This window comes from Chanos chanos, chromosome 12 (assembly GCF_902362185.1).
Source record: "Chanos chanos chromosome 12, fChaCha1.1, whole genome shotgun sequence".
Taxonomy (NCBI): Eukaryota; Metazoa; Chordata; class Actinopteri; order Gonorynchiformes; family Chanidae; genus Chanos; species Chanos chanos.
The window spans coordinates 17264451-17287959 of record NC_044506.1 but is presented as its reverse complement, the minus strand read 5'-3'; the positions used below and the strand labels follow the sequence as shown (position 1 = coordinate 17287959).

The window sequence follows — 23509 nt, the reverse complement described above, 5'->3', positions numbered from 1 at the left end:
GACGAAATGGTTAAATATTAAAAAGGAAACGCTAAGGGAACTTCTATCCTGCATTTGCGAGACCCCATTTGTTTCTGTTGTTTCCTCCTCTAATCTCAGCTCGCTCAATCAGAGACGGCACAATAATCTGCCTGAGTATTCTGATTTTAGCTGCAACATCATTAACCCTGCTGGGACTGCATCCTGCCCTACCACTGGCTTAAGACAAATCCCCCGTGGTAATATTAAGCTGGGCAAATGCCCGCTGCAGCGTTGGGGTGGCCGGTGGTTTGGATTCCAGCTGCTAAGTTTAAAACGTACCTGTTTCCCAACACACCTCGCCATAAAAGAGAAAAAAAATGGACTGTATATTCATGTTTGTGGATTGCGTGGTCAGAGCGTCTGGGAGGGTGCAATCACTGAGCGCTCTAAGAGAGTTTATAGAGTTAAGGTCCGGTAAGTTCTGTTGAATACCCGGAGCCAGAATGCAAAAGAAACGGATCTGTCTTTATTGAATCATAACAGAACAAATGTAGGACCCTACTCTAGCCGCTATTCATCATCTCTCATCGACAGGACAGAGAGAGAGAAAGAGAGAGAGAGAGAGAGAAAGAGAGAGAGAGAGAGAGAGAGAGAGAGAGAAAGCTCAGCAGCATGAATTATGGAAAGAGTGCAGTTCGTTCCCAAGGCTCGAAGAATTACTCGCACTTTGCGGCATTTAATCAATGGGTCTTCTTGTATATTTTACAGCTCTCCTCTCTCCCTGCCTTTCTCTCTCTCTCTCTCTCTCTCTCTCTCTCTCTCTCTCCATTTCGCTGTGTGGTCCGTGGTGGTGTTGCGGCGAGAGTCAACGAGCCCCACAGATGAATTCCCATGGGAACCTGCTTCCCAAAGAACTCGCATACTTTTTTTCTCTCTTCCTCAGGCTCCTTCCTTTGAAAAAGAGAGACGTCTTTCACCCAAACTCTATAGAGCTGAGTTTCTAAAACAAGACAAATTTGATGTCATTATAACAAAACAAACAAAAAAAAAAAAGTTTTGTTTTGCTTTGACTTTCTTGCATTCTCGCTTTCTCTTTAGTTTTCTCTTCATTTTTTGGGGGGGGTGGGTGAGGGGGTGGGGTGCGGGTTGTGTTGTTTCTTTTTGTGTTTGCTGTTGAAAGCTCCATCAGCGGGTAGCCTGCCCTCCCCGGTAGATGAAGACATGTCTCAGTCTTTCTTTCGGGAAGGTGAGGGTAAGGCGGCAGTGCCATCCTCCTGGCTGTTAGAGTTGCAGGGATATTTAGGGTTCACCAGAGCAAGGCTGGACTGCGTTTGATGGAAAGACAGGCTCTGCATACCGGCTGGATATGCTCTTTGATTTAACTGTGCATGGTACTAATTAGCCATGCTTCTCCTAACGAAGCAGCTTTATTGGCCCAGTGGGGATTAGTGACTGTAGCTCTCAAATGGTTCCCTCCCATCATCCTTCTTCACAGCGTCTCCCCAGAGAACTGTGTTTGAATGTTGGAATAGAACAGAAATTAGAATGATTATGCACATACACACAGAATACACAAACACACACACACACGCGCACAAACACACACGTATGTTTATACTGGCAAACAGAGACGCGTTTATGAATGTGAAAACAAAAGGTCACTCGTATTCTCAAATCCTGTTTATGATACTTCAATAGTATGCAAAGAATCGCATCGCATTCATACTTAATTGTGTATATACTCTGTAAGCGCAGGAGCGAGCGTTTTATAACATTATAACGGATTTATATAACATTCAAATGTATGACAGCGATATGCATGCACGCACAGTCATAGGAACATAGTATCCGTCAGAACAAAAGTCCCAGCTAATGATGCTGCTTAGATGGGCTGTGGGATTTGGTGTGAGTCTGATCCTCGTGTATCTGTCAGATCCTCTGGTGTCTTTTTTTCCTTCTTTACAATATTTATTTATCTTTGTGGTGGCGTTGAGCTGCCAAGCCTCTAATCCCAGTCCAAAACTGACAGAAATGGAACAGTTGTGCTTTGTGATCTCTCTCTCTTTCTCTCTCTCTCTCTCTCGCTACCTCTCCACTCCTCATCCATCCAGACCTGCAAATAGTGATTATTTCATACTGACATGTTTTTTTTTTGCCGTACTTTGTCTGTTTTAAGACTCCGAGACAAACGGGAAATGGATAGAACGAGACAGGGTGAGAAAGAGAGCACGGGGTAGGGAGGGAAACAGCAAAAAACAGAGCACCGCTGGATTTATGAGTAATCAAATGGATGTAGAACAATATTTAATCAAAACACTGCTGTAGGCAAAACGTATAGTACTGGGCCTTATTATTCTTCTTTGCTTGGGATTACCTGCGTATGCATGTCTGCTTGGCTTCTGCTAAATGGGATTAGCGCTAAAACAACTCTGTGTGCAACAAATGTTAAAAACATTATAAAAATAGGGGACATACATAGGCAGCGCATTCGTTACCGTGTAGTCTATTAAAGAAAAAGTCCAATATTCTGACATTCCAGAGCTTTCAATACTCCATTACAAGTACAGTAAACGATTCACTACTCGTCAAGTCATTACTAATACACTAATTTATTTCCCCATGACGTTTCCATACGGGCTACGTCAGTGTAAAATCCAGCGAATGAGCCGCTCTCATTCACGTGCAGTTTAGTCCAAAACGCAGGCCCAATTTGTCCGAGGGGCAGGATTAGCTGTCGGACGATTTTCAACGCAAGGCACTACATGCTACATCGCACCCTCTGTTCCAGCCGTTACACTCGTGGAGAAGGATTACAGTTAATCTGACAGGCAACAATGGAAACATAACTGAGGCTGAGAAGGCTAAAAAAGAGAGGAGGAGGGCAATAAGGACAGTCTTCCAAACTACAGCTTGATTCACGCTCTGTGGGCTCCCCGGGCTTACTGAAAGGCTAACGCAGTAGTTCACCGGCTAACGAGCGCAGTTGAACCATAGGGCAAGTCTTGTTGAGGTAGGAAAGCACAGGTAATTGTCTCTGGGGGGAAAAAAAGTGTGTGTATGTGTGTGTATGTGTGACAGAGGGAGAGGGGGAGAGAGAGAGAGAGAGGAAGAGAGAGAGAGAGAGAGAGAGAGAGAGAGGGAGGGGGGGGTGGGTACTCTGAGAACAGTACACGCAGAAGCAAGGCGTGTTGACTGAATTTGGAATCCACTAAAGACAAGAAGTCGGGACGTGCACAAAACAGCAAGACACTGCAGTGCATGTTTCTGTGCATAGTCCACTCCAATCCCGTCACAATCTGGTCATTCTAAATATCAAACCTGGGTAATGAGGCTTAGGTAAGGTATCACTACACACAGAGCTGAGCGGGCAAAAGGGGTTTGTGTCGCCCGTAAGCCTCTCTAGGTTTTTGATTTTAATCCCTCCTACAGCTGTGGGGCTGAATAAGCAAGAAGCTGTTTTCAGGGGGGTTATGAAACGCACTTTAGCTGAAAGGGATCTGACGGCGGGAGAAAAGAAAGGGGGGGGGGAAGATAACTGCTTAAGCCCTCTCTGAGGGAGATGTATTCCACTTTAATAAATAGAGGCCATTTTGGCTACGCTTCGGCATCAGCTTAGTCAGTTTCTCTCTTTGTCTTCCGCCTCCCTTGACTTCTCCATGAACCCATCTGCATCCTTTCACTGTCTGTTGAGACAGCTTTTGAGTCTGAAAAGAAGCCTGAAGAGTAATTGAGGATATGTACTTTTTTTCTTTTTTTTTTTTTGTCTTTTTACACTGTCTCGGCTCTTTCTCTCCCTAGTTCCCCTTACTTCCTATTCTCAGTATTTTGTCTTTCCTCCACTTGTCTTCTTCTTCTTCTTTTTCTTCTTCTTCTTATTGTTGTTGTTATCTCTCACCAATTCCACAGATGTTCTCTCCTCCCAGTTGTCATGGAAGCTTCAGGCACTTTGGGTAAACACAGGAGGATTTGTGTCTAAATATGTATATTTGTTGGGATCAGGCAATCATGGAAATTTTGGCCTTCTTAAACATAGTAAAACAGAAGCACAAACACTTCCGAACAAAAATAGCTTTATTTCAGCTCCATTAAAAACATACATTTTATCTAATTCTTCCCAAAACCAAATACATTTACGTGTAATATATTCAGGTAATTGAAATACAGACATATTTTTTTGAGCACCTACAAAGTACTTCATTGTATTTGGTGTCCTTGCTCGGAGAGTGACAAAAACCCGGAGCTTTTCCACTCCAGTTCTGCGTAAGACAAAAATGAAAAGGACAGCTCTGTCATCTCAGTGAAGGTCTAGACGAGAGAGAAGAGAGGTAAGCTAAGAGGTGGGAGGAAAACAGACACTTTGTCTGTGACCTGCCTCTCTGACAGAGCTCATTATTTGTAAGACTCACTTTTAATGAATCAATGCGGTTCAGATGTGTTAACTGAAAACTGATAGCCGCTGATGACGGGGCCCGTGGAGCTGAAGGAAAGGAGCTGTCCGTGGTGCTGAACTTGAATTCTGATCCTGCGCGCTGTCCGTGGTGCTGAAATCCCCAGCGGCCTTCAAATCTCTATTTAACTGCTTATGCTCATTTCTCACAGGAGCCACAGTGACATTATCATTCTTTTTCACCTTTAAGAACTCTAATAAGATCACTAATATCACTTTCTCCTATTGATCAATGACTCTCCCATCAGCCGAAAACAATAAAGGAGTGATGAATAAATAAACAAGGTAAAATCCCTTTTGTTTGAGGACACAGGGCTTAACTTCAGTCGGAGGCAGCACAGTGGAGTGGTATGGGTGGAAATTAGCCGTCTCTAATGCTGGCTCAGCTCTTAAGCCGCTCATTCCTCAGCCTTTGTTACCTTGGTGTTGTGCTCTCTCTCTCTCTCTCTCTCTCTCTCTCTCCCTCTCACAGCCGTCTTGCCTCTGGAGAGAAGGCAGGGGCAGGGCATGGCCGCGGGTTTGAGGTGAGGATGGGAAAAAGGCATCCTTGGATATTCCTCTACAGCCTAATTTGATAGCGGTTCGACCCGTGAAAGTGGAGAAGAAGGTTAATCTAGAGAGCTTCGGTTTTTCAGGAGCTTAGCTCTGCCATGCACACGCACGTGCACACACACACATGCACACACACACAGATGCACGCAAAAGTACGCGTTCACACCTCTTCTAATGTAAGCCAGCATTGCACTCTGCTTTCAAAAACAGCTTCAAAGCACAGAGCGAGAGAGAAGCACAGGACAAGAGAGGATTTGCATGGAAAGAAGCGGACACGTAAAAAAAAAAGAGAGGAGAGCGAATCCCCGGTGACTTTTTTTCCGCCTTTCTTCTCTTTCATTCTTTTTTCTTTTTCTCTCCATTGAGAGGCAGTGGCAGCAGCGCCTGGAGAACATGGCCAAGAGATAGAGGAGTCCGTAGAGACTACACCTCCATTCCATAACAACCTCCACTTCTGAGGAGGGGGGGAGTGTGTACTCCAGAGCAAATGAAAAGCTCCACCTCAGATCCTCCAATCGAGTCTCCTTCAATGTTCCTCCTAATGAGGATGAGGAGGCACAGGGCAAAGCAAAGTCTGTATCAGATGATGTGGACCGAGAGCAATGAGGAGAGATAAAGGAGAAAGGATTGAGAGAGAAGCAACTGATGATGAGAGCAGATGAGAACGTGGTTCGCTATGTTGTGCATAACAATGTTGAGAGAGAGAGAGAGAGAGAGAGAGAGAGAGAAAGAGAGAGAGAAAGAGCACAGAAGGAGTATAGAGAGACAGAAAAAGAACAAAGGGGGAGAATTTTGAGTTTTATCAAAATAATCAAGACTCCACATTCTCCTCATTCTACCCAGAACAAGTACTCCCCATAAACTCAAAAAAAAAGAAGAAAAAAAAAACAAACTCAACTCACAACATGACATTTAAAAAGTATGACTCCCTGAGAGGGAAAAAGAAGTGTTAGTAAGAAAAGGCAGATGGAGGAAAGGGAGTGGAAGAAGACGTATTCTTATCTCAGTCAGTCTGTCCTGTCACTGGGACTGTTTTAGTAATGGCTCCTTCGATACAATTCTCCCACAGTCAGTGTGGCAGAGTGCTGTGTGTTTACGTGTGTGTGTGTGTGCGTGTGTGCGTGCGCGTCCGTGTCAGCGCATGCCTGTGTGCATGCGGACGCACTCACGGCAACCACTGTATTGCTAACAACAGACTCCCTGCTGATTCTGCAGCTCACCCTGGCTAATTGAAGTGAATGAAGTAGAGGATGGCTTGTTTTAGCATGACACCCACTGCCACAATTACTGCTGTCAACAGGCATTAGGCCCAGCATGAACCCCCTGCAGTCTGTCAGCGCGTAACGTCCCAAACCGTTTCCCTGTCAAAAATGACACCTGCACTCTCTTCCCTCTCTCCAACCTCAACCTGCACTCATCTGTCTACCCAACCTAACCTAACGCTGTGCCGAGACACGGAAAATCTGATTGCCTCGGAAAAATCAATTAGCCGCATGTGAACGGTCACGTGGCTAGCTTACAAGTGTCTGGAGCTCTGACATCTGTCTTACGCTGTTTACCTGTAGAGCACGCTCGCGACACAAAGCCATTTTCTGCAGAGGAGGCTTTAGCTCAAATAAAAGACTTGCAGCGTTTGCGCTTTTGCCTGTAATGACTCCTCTCCAAAAAAGCTAACGGAGACACGCTAACAAAACACTCACATCTGCTTACATACACTGCACGCCATGTTCTCTGTGTGTCTCTCCAGGAGATGAGGTCAGGAGCACTTGACCCTTTGTGGCTGGATGTTGTCACACTACAGAGATAAAGAGAATGAGATAAGCTGTTTTGCTGGCTGTGTCTACTCCGTTCCTACTATCCGGGCTCGATGATGTCTTGGGAGAGGAACCAGTTCGCCTGTAATGAAAACCACACGGTGGGAGATGATTTTATTTTATTCTGTACTGGTTAGGTGAGCCATCGCGCTGCTGTTTTATGGGTCCATGGCTCATTGGTCCGTAAATGATCCTAGCATACAATCGAATACTTTGCAAACGCAATGCAGCAAAAAAAAAAAAAAAGGTCGAAAATTATTATTTTTTATTTTTTATCATGTTCTGTTTACATTGTCTGGGAATGTGTGATGTCTCATATAATTTCTACCAACATCGAGATCTCTATAGCAACATTTACTGTCCTAACAAATTTTTGATTCAGATGCTTCCAAAATAATAATAAAAAAACTGCCAGAAGGCTAGCTAACGCGTTTCCGTGTTTCCAGAAAACAACAGAGGAACTGAGGAACTGAGGAACTGAGGAACTGAGGTTTGACTGGGTTTCTGTAACCGTACTGCTGCTGCGACAGAATACCTTACATCTTAAAAAAAAAAAAAAAAAGAACTCTCCTTTGGACCAATTATGTGTCAGATGATGAACTTGTTGTGACACATGACAATGCAGACTGTAGTCTCACTCAAACGACATAGGGGCTTAGTCATAGAGCATCACTGTCACAGACGCTGAGGAAAACTGTTTTTGTGATTCATGTTGTGTGACAGTGTTTGAGAGGTACCACAGCTCATGTGTAATTGACACAAAAAAGGGATTTAAGGAATGACTGGACTCATGTAGAGACATTAAACCAAGACACATTCCGTTCAGGCTTTCACTGTTGCTGTATTTAGGTATTTATTTAGCTTCTATTTCATTATTTGTATCTGTAGTGAATACGTGCAAAGACAGGCATTGGGTCAAACACAAAGACAAACAGAAAACAGCAGCAGCGACATGCTTATGTATCACACTTGATTAACAAAGCATGACTTTGAGTGATCAGCAGCATGGGTTGAATTAAGGAGTAGTCAGGGAGAAATAAAGAGAAGGGTGATACATTATCCAGTCGTTTTAAATACATACACATCATGCTCGTGTGTGTGTGTGTGTGTGTGTGTGTCTGTGTGTGTGTGTGCACGCAAGTCTGACAATCTATAAGAACGGGAGTGTTTCTGGCTCTGCATTGTGACGTAAGGCTTAAGTAAGATATCATGGGTGATTCTGCGCGTGGTATGTGTCTGTCACCATTCTAGTGACGTGTAATCATAGAGGAACTTATGAAATAATTCCAGTTCACTTAGATACAAAAACGATCAGACACTACAAGAGAATTTCAGAGTCTAGCATCAGCATCCAGCGGACAACGACAAAAAGATCTTTAAAAAAAAATGGAATTAGCCGTAATAATTTGGGCCCAGATGAATGTGTGAATGATGTTTGATGAGGCTTAATGCTGAACCTGCTGACATGGCTGATGTGGGGACCTGATGCTGTGTGGTTTCCGCTGACAGGTGCTTGCGGTGATAACCGGCTGCACTAGCAGGGCCCACAGAGGGGCTATTTCAGGCAACTCCAGATTGAATTAAAGCCGGATTAATCAGATGAGGAACTGTGTCACTCTCCTCGGCAACACTAAATCCAAAATCAAATTACTTGGCCCCCTTTATTTTTTTAACCCCCTCCCCCACGCCCCTCCCCCCGCCCACCTTTGAGACTAGGCTATTTTATTCAATATCATCTCAATGGAGGAAAAGCTAGGTTGTGATAATCTCATTGGAAAATGAGAGAGAGAGAGAGAGAGAGAGAGAGAGAGATGAGGAAAAAAAGCTACTGAACATAATCTCAGTGTTTCAACTGGAGTTTAAGTGAGGTTGCAAAATATTAGTCGATCCAAATCAGCTGGTGTATAGTAATCTTCCTTAATCTGAAATCCTGACTAAACCTGTCAATGAGAATTCAGCCACTGTATTCTCCATATGCACTATCCTCAGATCACATCTTTGTTTGTGTGTGTGTGTGTGTGTGTGTGTGTATTTGTTTATGTGGGTGTGTGTAAGTTGATGTGCATACTAAAATGATGCTAACGAGTAAGTCGCCCATCGCATTATTAGACATTAAATCTGTTTGTGACATGTATGTGTGTATGTGTGTGTGAACAGGTGCAAACAAGGTCTTGCTTTGTCCCTCTCTCTCCACGTCACTGAGATGAGAGAGGCAGGGAGAGCAAGAGAGAGACGTATATGGTCCTGATAGTCCGCGCACACAACCCAGGGATCGGATGCTGCCGTCTCTCTTTATCATCATCTAGAGGAGTCCAACACAATTTCTTCTTCTCCTGGCAAGAAACAGAACCACCAATCTGACATTCCTATTCACCCATACAGACACACTGTTTCAGTACAACCACTGTGTGTGTGTGTGTGTGTGTGTGTGTGTGTGTGTGTGCACGTGTGTGTGTGTGTGTGCGTGCATGCATGTGTGTGCACATGCACATGCGTGCATGCATTTGCATTTGTACTTGCGGGGGGGGGCAGGCATGGTCTAATAAAGTGCATGAAGGTAAGTGTGTCTATGACGCAATCTTGATGTCCATCTGTCCTCCAGAGTCCGTGTGAGTCTCACCTGATGCTTAAATCTCACACACCAGTGGGAACCAGGGTCAGGGCCAGGGTCAAGACACGGATGTATCAGGATGTGAGTGTGTTGGGAGCAGCATATGGGGGAGCAGAATGGAGCGGATATGGAGAGGCACAGAGGGAGAGTGAAATAGCAATGCTGCTAGCTCCCGTTAGCCAAAGGCTGTGCATCATCTACACACATGCTCTGCGCTGTATCTGAAAGCACAAACACACTCTTCTCATCTCCTGTGGTTCAGATCTCATGAAACAGAGAGACAGAAAGACAGAGATAGAGGGGAGAAAAAAAACAACAGAGATGTTTCTGACAGCACCTGCCAGCATCCCCTTCTCACTCTGTCAGAGATGAGAGTAAAAAAAAACGGAAAAAATGAAGAAGAAGAAGAGGGAGAAGAAGAAGAAGAGGAAGAAGGAGAAGAAGAAGAAGAAGAGGAAGAGGAAAAAAAATAAAAGAAGAAGAGGAAGAAGATGAAGAAGAAGAAGAAGAAAAGGAGCTTACCCTCAACCTTCATACGTCTGATGTTGGACTTCTTCCAGAGGGTGCAACAGAGGGAAAAAAAACACACATACACACAGTTTTTCAAAAGAGTGAACTGTTCCTCACCTACGTCCTCTCCTCCGTCAGCCTCCCACACTCCTCTCATGTGTTCACTGACACACTAACCTTACTCTCGCTCTCCGGGGGGTGCAATGATGGGGTCAGCTGGAGCGCCTGTCCATGACACCCCCACGTCTGAGTGCTTTGATATCTCGGGGCATTCGCTCTGTTTTCTTACGACTTACGCCTGTTTGTATCAAACTTCATTTCCATGGATTACATCGAAATATTGTGGCGTATCAGATAGAGACATCCATGACTATCATCAAACTGAACGTGTCACGTGCAGGCACAAACACAGCACACACACAGTTCTCAACAGTGACAACAAAGACTTAGGCAGAGAGAAAGTCAGAGAAAAGTGAATCATAAAAAGATAATGCAAGGAACAAGGGAGGGAAAGAGAGAGAGAGAGAGAGAGAGAGGACAAGGGAGGATTTGCATGGAAAGAACCAAGAACCAACAACAAAAAAAAAAAATACTAAGAAACAGGAGGCCACTGTGAGGCCACTTTATAATTAGCTGACAAAACTGACAAGCAATCGCAGAACAAGGGACCGGAGCATTAGATTAAACTACCTTCCTGTATTTAACACTGGGCTTTGCATGCTTGAATGAATGGGAGGTTTTTTTGATTTTTTTTTTTTACCTCTCAGTGTCTCAACACCGCACAATGCCTCCACACCTCCATCCTTTCCCCATGACCCTCTCCTCCCTCCTCCCCACGAGCGTCTGACGGCCGCTCTAATTGGTAATTATTCCGACGCTCCCCTCGTGGGAGAGCAAGGCTAATGAAACTCTCTTAGTGTCAGCTCTGTTCACCCATGCAGTTCTCTTCATCACTCCTTCCCCTGTGTGCTGCTGCTGTGGGGCTGAGAGATGGTTTGGGGCGAGGGGGGGGGTGGGGGTGCTGTCCGTGGTGCTGAACGGGCTGCTGACCTGTTGATGGTTTATTTCACTTGCAACATCCACATGCATAGACTGTGTGCATGTGTGTGTGTACGTGTGTGTGTGTGTGTGTGTGTGTGTGCATGTGCATGTGCATGTGTTTAAGTGAAGGACAACGGACTATAATCGTACAAACACGCGCCACATCACACAACAATAACGTAACCTAACGACGCAAGAATGGTGCCCCTGTTTACCCTTTTGTCCCAGCGAAAATGAGGCAATGATTCAAAGTAACACACCAAAACACATCCACACCCACACACATACTTACATACTCTTACATAAGACTACACTGTAACCTGGGCACATATGAGGTAAACACACAGATGTGTGTGAGGCCATGTGACTGTTGACTGGGAGCGTTCACACTGGAGCTCGGAACCAAGCTGGAGCATCTGGCTAGAGAACTGCATTTTAACATAATGGAGTAGGTAACAGATGTGTGTATGTGTGTGTGTGTGTCTGTGTGTGTGTTACTTGCACTGTCATGCATGTTCTGGCCTTTAGAATGTCTACACAATCTCACTCACACACACATGCTTGACCTCATTACCAAACCCAGACTCGTGTATGAAAGACCCTGTCTGACCTAACTCAAACCTCCAGCCCCCTAACTCAACCCCCCCCCCCCCCACACCCCACCCCACCCCCCCTTCAAATGTCTTTAATGGGCACGGCTGTGGTTGCCTAAAATATTTTCATTGGAGATTTCAAGCTAAATGAGATTATTTCTCATCCTTCCTTTCCTCTCCCTCTACCCCCTTTCCTCTCTTCCTCCATGTCCTCCCACACCTCCCCTCATTCCCAAAAGAGTCTGAAGGGATTTTAGGGTTCAGAAAAAGGCCAGACAGAGAAAGTTTCCGACATTCTTTTCCTCCTCAACTCAGTTTGGAGAAAGTTCACTTTGAGCTCATCAACTGAAGGTAAGCTGAAGATAAAAGCTGCATGTTAAAAAAAATAAATTAAAAAAAAATTGTGAACAAATCAGTGACAGACCAAAAAAAAAAAACAAACAAACCGAACAGACAGCTCAAATTGCACTAGCCAAAACAAACAGCAGGTAAAAGATGAAAAAAAGGAGTATGAAGACTCTCTCCCGTGTGTCATCTTCAAATAGATATGTTTCATTCATTTTCAAGGCAACTGAAAAAAGGAGCATGTTCTTGTGGAACATTCAAGATGTAAATTGGATAAGATTCAGTAACCACAGCAACACGGTCATATCCGCAACAACATCAAAGTTTGAATGATGCCAGGGCAACATTACTACTTTGACGTCTCACCCACCCCAAGACCCCCCCCCCCCTTCTCTCTCTCTCTCTCTCTCTCTCTCTCTCTCTCTCTCTCTCCGAGACAGAGGAGACAAAAGAATACAGCATGGCTGACTGCAAGGCGTGGATTACATTTTGTTCAGAGCTGAATTCATTTGTGTCTTCAGCAGTGCTAATGCGATTATAGGAAGGTGGGGATGTGTCTTTTTTTTCTTTTCTTTTCTTTTCTTTTTTTTCGGTCAGTAACATTTACTCAGCAAACCCTTTGAGATGCAGGTCAGAGAGACACAACTCAGGCTTTTCATGATGTGATAGCTACTTATTCACTGCTTCATTTACAGAGGTGAAAAAGGGGGAAAGGAAATGACATGATTTTTCTATTTCATAATAAGAGTATTTTAACATCATGATTTCCAAGAGAGAGAGAGAGAGAGAGAGAGAGAAATACCTTGGTAACACAGTCAATCTGTTGTACATGTTTAGCATGTAAATGGATGTGCTAATAAACTAGGAGAAATGAGAAAGAAGCAAAGAATTAGCTTTAGTTAAGAGAGCCTGCCCCCCCCCCCTCTCTCCTCTCTCTCTCTCAAACAGTAAAATCAAGATTTTTTCACTGATTTCAAATTCTCTAAAACCACAATTAATTTGGAGTGTTTCGCAAATTAGTGGAACTGTGACGACGCCCTTTGTTCTGTTTTTAATTATTTTTTGCGGCTTTGATTCTGACTCAAACAGCCTAGTTCATTATTGACTCATTTATTTTTCTTTTCTTTTGTTTACTTTATTTTCTCGGATTTCCATTTGATGCTGTACAATTTCATCTACGTGCCCTTGCCAATTCCGTTGCTCAGCCTTATAAGAGAGAAAACCCTTTCTAATGCGATGAAGCTCTCTGAAGTGCGTGCCATGCATCAGAGCAAGTCCCGAAACGCTAATGTCCGTATATTCCTCTCTTAGGTAAATGACAGACATGCTGAGGTCGACATATACAATATTAACAAGAGTTTACAACCGCTCCCGGGGGATTTGGGGTTTATTGTTGCTCGCGGCAACCAGTTTGATATCTGTCCACGTTCCTCCTCTCTCCCTCGTGATTCGGGTAGTCGCCAGGGGGACTGATGCAACGTGTGAATCAATGAAGTCTTCTCTGAGACCAAGCAGTCATTTAGCGACCACAGTTTTCAGACCGATGCTTTTAGTTAGGCTTATACTGGAGGAGTGGCATGCCCAGGCTATTAAAAACTCATACATCACTGCACAATCGAGGGGGGGGGAATAGAAAATCATGGTGTTTTAAAGCTTTCAGAGTGATACACTGCACGCGAGACTCAATTTAATTGACTCTCAGCTTATGGATTTACAGACGTTTACGCCAAGTCCGTCTCAGGAACCATCTATGCACGTCCGGCATCGGAACGCTGAATGTGAATTTTAACGATATGCACGCGAGTTCGACACATAGCCCGTAATAACGCTTGACTCGCCCCAAAATTGGACATTTCAGTGGCCCTAAATGAAGTGACCATGTAACTAGAAGGTTCATTGTTAACAAGCGTTGTCCCTTTCAAGAGAAAAACAGATAGGACGAGGATTGCGGCAGCATATTTGGTGAGAAAAAGTGTAGGGTTTAGGGTTCGGCTGTACTGACCCACCTGGGAGAACTGGGTGACTATGAATTAAATCATCAAGCTGAGTTTCCCACCCTCTTTCCCCCACATCGTGAATATACTGAAAACAGACATATAGATTTTTGTTTGTTTTTTTTTACATCATTGAAAAGCACGCCAACATCTCTTTTCCCACTCCTACTCCAACCTGCCTCTGATTTTTCTTTCCCTCCTTACTGTCAAAGTCGACATGATTCATAAAAATGACAGAGAAGGTGCTGTAAAAAGAGTTGTTTGTGCTAATGACCATAACTCTTAGCCGGAGGGGAAACAATAGCTCCAAGGCAAGGCTATTCTTTATCATAGTCATAGACAAACCTTTGCCATTCTTTCTGGAAGCAGGACTGTGAAAAGTGAGCCATTTACCGCGGCTCACTCTTCCCTTTTATTCTATGCGGGATGATTATACCGTTTGTGATGCCTGGAGGAAAACACGTTGCTAGCTGATCAAGTGAATGACAGCTGACAAGAGGCCCTGGTGAATAACTCTCCATCATTATGGAAATTCCTGTGAAGAACAAGCCTCTGTGCCAGGCATATATGCGTCAGTTTAACCCTTCTCTGGTGCAAGGGTGTCATGAGTGACCACGTCTGCGTCACAAGAGCGTTTGGTGTCAGCAGTGGGATATTCTGAATGCCCTCCCACGGAATGGTTCCAGGCCCCGTTGCCCAGTGAAAGAATGGCTTTACACATATGGGCAAACACACACACACACACACACACACACCCCTAAACTTGGCATTTGCGTTGGTGGTCTCAGGGCTAAGTGACACTCGGCAGCAGCAGACAGGTTAAAAAAGAAAAAAAACGCAGTGGATATCTAAACAGATTCAGCCGATGTTGACAGTATTGAAATGAAGCAGGCGGATGAGGAGACTGGCATTAAACGGCCATGATGCCGTCGCTCATGTGTGAACACATGCTAATGTCATTCATCGTACCTGGCCATCTCCACACAGCAGGATGTCCCACTGCTCCCTCTCCTCCTCCCCTCCTCATGAATATTTCATGAGAGGAACTAGAAAAATCACATCTTTAGAATCACAGATTAATACACAGGGGACACACAGGCTGGGGAGAACGAAAGAAGGAGGGATGGAGATTGGTACTTCTTCTCCATAACATACATTTATGTGAGTGGGTTTTTTTTTTTTTTTTCTTTTCTGTTTTTTTTTTTTTTTTTGCTGAAAATGTTTTGTTCCAGCACGCTCAACAAGAAGGACAAAGTAATGTTCCCATTTGTATGGTAAGAGACCAGGCCATAAAATAAACAAGGAATTCATTTTAGGATGCTAATTCGCAAAACAGCGGTTTCAGTGGTGGCAAGCAGCACATTTCGCCTTGCTTTCTAAGTGATCTTAGGACCAAATATAAATAAATATCTGATCGGATCTGATCTGATCTGATCTGATCTGATGTGGTGTGATCTAATCTGATCTGCCGCAATGCATCAGCTCTGTGGCACACTTCCTACGGCATGTCGCGGCGTTCCGCTATGTCACTGGGTCACATCTGAAGGAAGGCGCTAGCAAGGCGCTAATTAGTGTGAGTGGACAAGCAAGCAGGCTAATTCAAGGTCAATGCGATAGGGTGAAGAAGCAGAAGATACTCTGCATCATTTACACACACACACACACACATACACCCTCCACTCACATCCTCGTAAATAAATAATGGGCAGAAAAGGGCTGGCGTGACAAGGCGAGAAACAAGACACAATTTTTTAAGTCATTCATTAAAAAGAGGGCGGAAGACATTCCATGACAGCTGGATGTTTCATATTTGAGCACTCAGCCTTCCCTCAATGTCAGTTAAAGAGAAACCACTCACGTACACACACACACACACACATTCACATGCACAGGTGTGGCCTTAATCTGAGAGAAATGTGGGCAAATAGCATATTTAATTTTGGAATGCCTATCAGTGTTCCATTATAATGACAAGCTAATTCAAAAAGCTTTCTATTTTTTTCTTTTAACCTTTTACCACATCATTTGGCCCAGTCACTTAGTGTTCAGTGCAGTGATTCAGAGGTAAACAAACCCACTAATCTCCATCAGACTCATTTCTGTTCATGACTTTGGCAGGCAAAATTATACAACGCGACTGCTCGGAACAAAAGCCATTTCATGTATTCAATGAAAACTGGCTTCTATATAAAATGATTCCTACCTTGATATGACTGTGCGTGAATGTTTGTGTGTGTGTATGTGCGTGTGTGTGTGTGTGTGTGTGTGTGTGTGTGTGTGTGTGTATGTGTGTGTCTGTCTGTCTGTGTGCGTGCATGTACTTGTGTGTGTGTGTGTGTGTGTGTGTGTGAGAGAGAGAGAGAGAGAGTGAGAGAGAGACACAAAGGGAAAGAGAGCTAAAAAGCTGATTTGAGTGTCTGAGAGATAACACCAAACTACAGTTTACCGTGAATCTCCAGCCCTGTCAGTAATCTCTGATCCTTTCTGCAGGCATCTTTCCACGATAAATCTGTGCGTTAAAGCCAGCACAAGACTCCCTGATAACCCACACAAAAATTGCAGAATAAAACCCAAACCAACTCACAACTACAGGAAGAATGATTGTTTATCAACATTTACCTTTTGTAGGAATCATAGTTAATGTAAGGTAAATACTGCTAGCATGTTTAGTAGAATGTTCCAGATCAGGGTTTTTACTGGGAATGCTCATGGAGGGAACTATCTCTCCTGCCATGCAATTCCTCGTGTCCTGATCCCATATTCCCTCTCTGAGGTATTACACACATAGACACATACGCACAAACACACACTTGCACACACAGTCTCACACACACAATCACTGGATATAATGCACAGATTTCCCAAAATGGAAAAGGGCTTTATTCTGATGTGGCCTATATAAAGATATGCTCACCCCTCCACACTCTCTCTCTCTCTCTCTCTCTCTCTCTCGCTCGCTCTCTCCCACACACACACACACACGGTCTCATATTTTTAGCTACCTCATTCCTCTTAATTTATTCTGTTTATTTTCAATAAATTTTTATAAACTGGTGGTAAGTACAGTTAAGCCTAAAATTATTCATACGCATGCCAGATTTGGATTTATAGTGAATTTTTATTTGACCAATAGGTTTCATCTGGCTGGAAAGGATATAAACAAGTGACAAAAGACAGTCAGACGTTGTGGCAGAGATGTTAATGATCAATTTTAGTTTTTTTTTTTTTTTTTTTTTACATTTTAACTAAAAATGTTGTGTCCAAAATTATTCATACCCCTTGGCATTATCCCAAATTTTTTGAGAAAATGCAAGCTCCTACCCCCACCCTTTGAGATTTTTCACCGCATGGAACTCCTTGTACTTTTAGATTATGCTTTAGTGAGGTCCTCACTAAGCTCTTTGGTTTTAGCCATGACTTGCCATTGACTAGTAACTTACTAGAGAACTACTGCATGAGCTGTTTTCAATTTATAGCTGATTAGAATGCTCTAGATCATGGTAGAAATTACCAGGACCATCCAGAATGGTATAGAAGCTTGCATTTTCTCAAAGATTTGTGACAATTCTGAGGGGTATGAATAATTTTGGGTGTGGCATTTTCAGTTAAAATGTAAAAAACCTATAGAAATAGTTAAAATTGATCATTAACATCTCTATGTGCCTGCAGGTTTTTGGTGTTTTAGGGTAGCTTTGTAGATGTACAGAACTTTACAGATACTCACACATACACCTGTACGCACACACACACATTCAACTTTACAGAAAGTGGGCAAACTTTGGCTAAAAATCATCGTAAATTTCAGTACCTCTTTAATTACATGATAATCTCAGTAAGACTGTTACATCTGTGTTGGTGTACTTAGATATGGAATCATACTTGTTGAGAGATCTTGTGTAACATGATGCCTGTGGTGTGGTTCTGTGATACCAGCATTATCAACCTGTGTGTAGATTCTCATCTTTATACAACACATACACATTCACATTCACACAATCTCACACTCTCTCTCTCTCTCTAACATACGCAAACACATGCACACACACACACACACACACTAACATACACCATTTACACACTCTCTCAGGCAAAAGGAGATTGCCTGGGAACGACCCTGTAATCTGTTCTCCTGCTATGATAGCTGTGAGATTAAGCCACGGGGCTAGTGTCAAATGAGGAATCCCTCTTGATGTGAAGGCAGTGGAGAGGATCTCCTGTTTCATGAGACAGATTCATCTGACGTAAAGGTTCAGCAGAAGGGCTTTCTGAATCCTGAACTTTGACTCCAAATCGACTTAGATAATCACAAGACTGTCTCTGAACCTCTGGCCTCATCTGTCAGTCATCTCACACTGACAGAACAAATGGTGACATCACCATGATTCAATTGTTACCCAATTTGGAACTGGATTACATGATTGGAATACATCATCCAGATAGAAATGTCATAGAAACAGGGAGACAGTGTAATGGAGAGGCACAATAAATGATATATATGATATAACAAAGAGAGGCATCAATCAGTCTCTCATAATACAACACTGCAAACAGCACAAAAACAACACATTAAAATAAATTCAATGGCTAATACAGATTAATATGACAGGCTAGTCAGCTGGACAATTTCATTCACATCTTATGAGAGAGAGGGAGAGTCAGCGAGAGAGAGAGAGAGAGAGAAACAGAGACGGAGAGAGACAGAGGGAGAGAGAGAGAGAGAGACTGATTCAGTTAATACTCCATTTACTGTGAGATCACAGGCCCCTGGAAATTTAATGACAATAAAGTTCAGGCCAGTGAATGGTCCCCGCTATGGATGCAATGATCTAAAAACACAGTGAGTTCTGTTTGTTTGGGGTTTTTTTTTTTTTTCATTTGTTTGTTTTTGATTTTGTTTTTTGTTTTTTTTTCTCCATGGGGCCTACAGAGAAGTCCTCCATGTGCTGTCTGCGAGAGCTAGTTGGTGACGCATGAGAGCTTTTTGTGCAGCCTATACACAAGCACAGTAATACAGAGTTCCAGTTTCAGCTCCAGTTCCAGCTCTCAACCACTCAATCTCCTGTCCACTGTTCCTCATAAGAAATCTTAATCCCAGAGATTGGACCCTGCAACCATAATCCAATCCATTGTGGAGGATTAGCCTGAAAAGATAAAGGATGCCATTTTAAAAGCAATCACTGTCACATGCACCTTTAATCTACGCAACAGATTTTTATCTCAGATTAGCAAGTAGAACAAGCATCAATCATTCAACCTATCTATCTATCTATCTATCTATCTATCTATCTATCTATCTATCTATCTATCTATCTATCTATCTGTCTATCTATCTATCTATCTATCTATCTACAACATATTTTGGATAGCTTCCGAGCATCAAATAATGTCAAAAGTTATTCACAAGTCGAGCTGATCAGAACTGAAGTTAACCGTAGGTACTACTGACTAAATCCTGACTTTCAGATGTGTCTGAACCAGAGATGATCTCTCTCTCTATCTCTCTCTCTTTCTCTCTCTCTCTCTCTCTCTGTCACTTTGTGACTAAAACCTACCACTCTGATTCACCTCTGTACCCCAGACTCATACGTCAACCTTCACATTCATTATTCAGTTCCTGTGACACACTGACAGAGGTGTGAAGCCAACAAGACCAGTATCCACCTCCTCCACTCAACATGTACATGGAGAGTTCCATGAGGGCCGTGATGAGTGGCTAAAGAGACTGAGAAAGAAAGAGACCAATGAAAGAGTGGAGACTTAGCAAAGGGAAGAAAACGAACAACAGTGAGGTGCCTCTTCTAAAAGTTTCCTCTGTTTTCAGCACCGTCATTTAGCCTGAAATCAAGCATACGCTCAAAGTTAACGGGCTAAACTTTTTCTTCTTCTTCCTCCTCCTCTCCTCCTCTTCGTCTCTTCTCTTTCCTCCTCCTAATCTCTCACTCTCCTTCACCCTCTCAGAGATGAAAGGGACGGCCCAGGCGATTCCCAGGTTATGAATATTTAAGGGGCCGCCCTTGTTTATGCGCAAGCCTTTGAAGACGTGTTCTTTCTCTCTCTCTCTCTCTCTCTCTCTTTCCCTCTCCCTCTTTCTCTCTCTCTCTCTCTCTCTCTCTCTCTGTCCATCCTGATGGAATACCTTCACCCCAACAGGCTGCTTGTTTGTTACCTTCCCCACGATCACTTAATGACTCTCTCACTTATTCCTCCACTTACATCATCTCTCTCTCTCCTACATATACCTTTTCTTTATATTAAGAACACCTATGGCCAGGTGGAAGGTTCCAGAAAATTCAGTACCTACTGGCAACCAAGCCACAGCAATTTTATATGTAAGACTCACCTTCATGTATCAATCAAATTTAAATAAAGAAAGAAAGAAAGAAACACCCAGAAGGCTGACAGTTTGAACTGCTGTTGAATTATGCCATCAGTTTGACAATCTGAAGTTTGATGTCTCCATCATCATCAGGGAATTATCAAACTGAAAAGTTTTATATATGTAACCTCATTTTACCTGTGACTATTTATGGCTTCCAGGAATGCCATTCTTGGAAAAAGGGATATATTTCCACGGGGACTGCAACTATTTTAATGGGAAAGTAAACTCAAGGTTAGCACCATTCCCTGACTGACTGAAATGATTTGGCAGAATTTCAGGCATCAGCGACCAGGGGAATCGGAATCCCACATCATTCCCATCTGTAATGGAATGACCAGTGCAGGACGGCCACAATTCCCTGTTCATCCCAGGACCACTCCATAAGCAGTCTATTTAGATGGAAATGTGGATGTGTTTGACTGGTTTTTCACTAAACATATGGATGTCATGTTGCCTAACTAACTCTATGACTACAGTATGAATTAAAAGAAAGTTAACATGATTTGTATGCTAATAGATGTCTACTATAAAACAGAAAATGCATCAAACTCATAAACTAGAACATTATAGAACATTATCATACTATACCAGGAGGTTTAATGAGCTACTTACATGTTGTGCCCTTAATCTACTTTTCCTCAAGTAACCAAACTTCAAATGTTTTCAAATAACATTCCTTCCATGAACTCTCCACCACTCCAGCTATTCATATTCATATTAGGGTAACTGAATAAGGCAGTCAAAACACAGAGGACGAACAATCAAACTGTCTTTTTCTCGCTCTTTCTTTCTCTCTCACAGGTTATCCTCTCAGCTCTCTGAGGTGTACAGACAGCGTGGTTCTTGGCTCTGGGTACTGTATATAATCAGTAGAGGAGGAGCAGTGAAGCCAGTGAGGACAATGACAACAATGAATGTTCATCTCACATGCCCTGGGTCTCAATACAACCAGCACCCAGCCTGCATGCCTGGTGCCACTGGAGCACAGCCCAGTGTTGGCTCCCATCAGCTGATGATGCTCTGTGTGTGTGTCTGTGTGTGTGTATGGGCATGTAGAAAATTGTTAGTTTATAGTTTGTGTGTGTGTGTGTTAGAGTGTGAGTTTGGATTCAGAATATCACAGGCCCAGTTCTGAATCCCAAAGAGAGTTTCACAGAGAGGTCTGAGTAAATGAAGCGCTTCCAGACACAACACAACACAACACGCATACACACACACACACACACACATTCACACACACACTCACAAACACACACCATCCCAATCTAACTCTCCTCGGGGTGCAGGATGAAAAGAATTTTTGAACACACGCCCATCTGAAGGATCACTCATGTATATTTAATGCTGGAAAGCACACACTGATATCATAAAGCAGATTAATTGGACATTTACTGAAACATTAATCGATTTGGAAAATATATATCTATATTACTCCCTGCCTTACATCTTTTTTCTCTCTGTGTCTGGAAATGTCTTCCATGGAAAATTTATGTCAGAAGTTTTTTTTTTTTTTTTTCCTTTTTCCCTCTTTACCTCAGTCGATCCAGTTTCTCCAACACTGCTGCTGTTACTAACGCCGAGCCTGAAATGTGAGAGTGATCTTTGAGTGTTCTCTTGGGCTTCTCCCCAATTTCAAAACACAGACAAACCTGTGAGAAATGGAAGAGAGTTAGGAAAAATGAGAGAGGGGAGTTATGAGGCATGGAAAGTGGAAATTAAAAACTGTTTATTTTGAGCAGCATGTGTGTAGGGACCACATTTAAAACTATATCACCACCTAGTTCCAAAGTGAATGTTTTTTTTTCCCCCAGACCTGCCTTTGGTTTAACATTGCAACTGAGCTGTCCAACTGATCTGTGTACAACACTGCTTTGAGCTAAGACACATAAGGTCAAGGATGATACCTTTAAACCCCCTGGGAAAGTGTGTACCTCGTGCATCTCAGCATTATAGTCTGTGATTTGTCACAGGATTTGTGTTTCACCAACGATTGGCCACATTACTGGAACTGCTAAATTTGACTCAAAACGAAGCCCTGGTCACATATTCAGCATTCTTATCTCCTCTGTAGACTTTTGCTCAGTCAGAGAGTGTGTTGTTGGTTTATGAGTGTGCTGTCATTTGTGAGTACTCACCAAGGCATGTCAAGAGATAAACAGAATGTGTGTAAGATGGTGAGGGGGAGTGGAATCGTTTCTCCTGCACCCGACAGGCAGTGTAACAGTCAAACACACGTTCATATCTCGCTCACAGACCTGCCCACACCGGGGCTCTCTCTCTCTCTCTCTCTCTCTCTGTGTCTCTCTCTATCACATACACACACCCACACATACGCACACATGCACACATATGCAGATATACACACACCTCATTTCACTAATGGAGGGATTGTTCACTCGTTAATTCTGCTTCACTTGTTCTCAGGGAACAGGTGAGTGAGGCATGGAAAATGTCTCCCACTATGTCACCCCTCACATACTGTCATTCTCCATTTTTCATTCTCACAGGCTTTCTTCCCCCCCCCTCCCTCTCTCTCTCTCTCTCTCTCTCTCTCTCTCTCTCTCTCTGAACATATATAGAAAGGGAGAGAGAGCATATATAAATATAGACCTGTCTTCCTGTCTCTGGCTTTATTCTCTCTCTCTCTCTCTCTCTCTCTCCTAGGCTTAATTGAGAAATAATGTGATTATAAGCATGGGTATACATTTGAAAACTGCATCGGCGCAAAAAACGGCAATAATAATACAGGGACAAATTTTCTATAGTAAAAACATTTCTGTATCCCTGAATATACTTCTTCAAAATGAGTGTTATCTGTAATGGTCCCAATATACTGAATTTATTCCACATTTACTGTCTGTAGATTATTATTTCAACTATATGGATTTTTTTTTTTACAAGGCAGTAATATTGAATTACCTTATACAACATATCATAACTGGTCACTATTAAAAACATTCACTGCATTACTGAAGCAGTCATCTGCATATGAATAGACAACATTTTGCCATCCATCCATCCATTGATCTATTCATCTATCCATCAGTTTCTCTACAGACATCTCTCTCTCTCTTCACATCTCTTTCTCCCTGCAGTGGTACGACAGAGTGTGTGTTTGCATAGTCCTGAGGGTGTTCTGATTAGATTAATCAGGACAGCTAATGATAAACAGGGAGAGAGAGTCACTCCAGGGACAAAACATTCATACACCCCCCCTCCTCCCTCCCTCCTTCTGTCCGCCCCTTCATATACACACACAGAC

The 23509-nt window shown here is 43.0% G+C and overlaps 1 protein-coding gene across 1 annotated transcript in view; it reads right to left on the bottom strand.

Annotated features, from left to right (window-relative positions):
• Positions 1-23509, bottom strand: part of epha10 (EPH receptor A10) — a 150606-nt gene that overhangs the window by 114123 nt on the left and 12974 nt on the right. The window contains exon 3 of the mRNA XM_030788540.1: positions 21781-21896. Coding sequence (XP_030644400.1) covers positions 21781-21896 — 116 coding nt within the window. The remainder of the gene's footprint in view (positions 1-21780; positions 21897-23509) is intronic.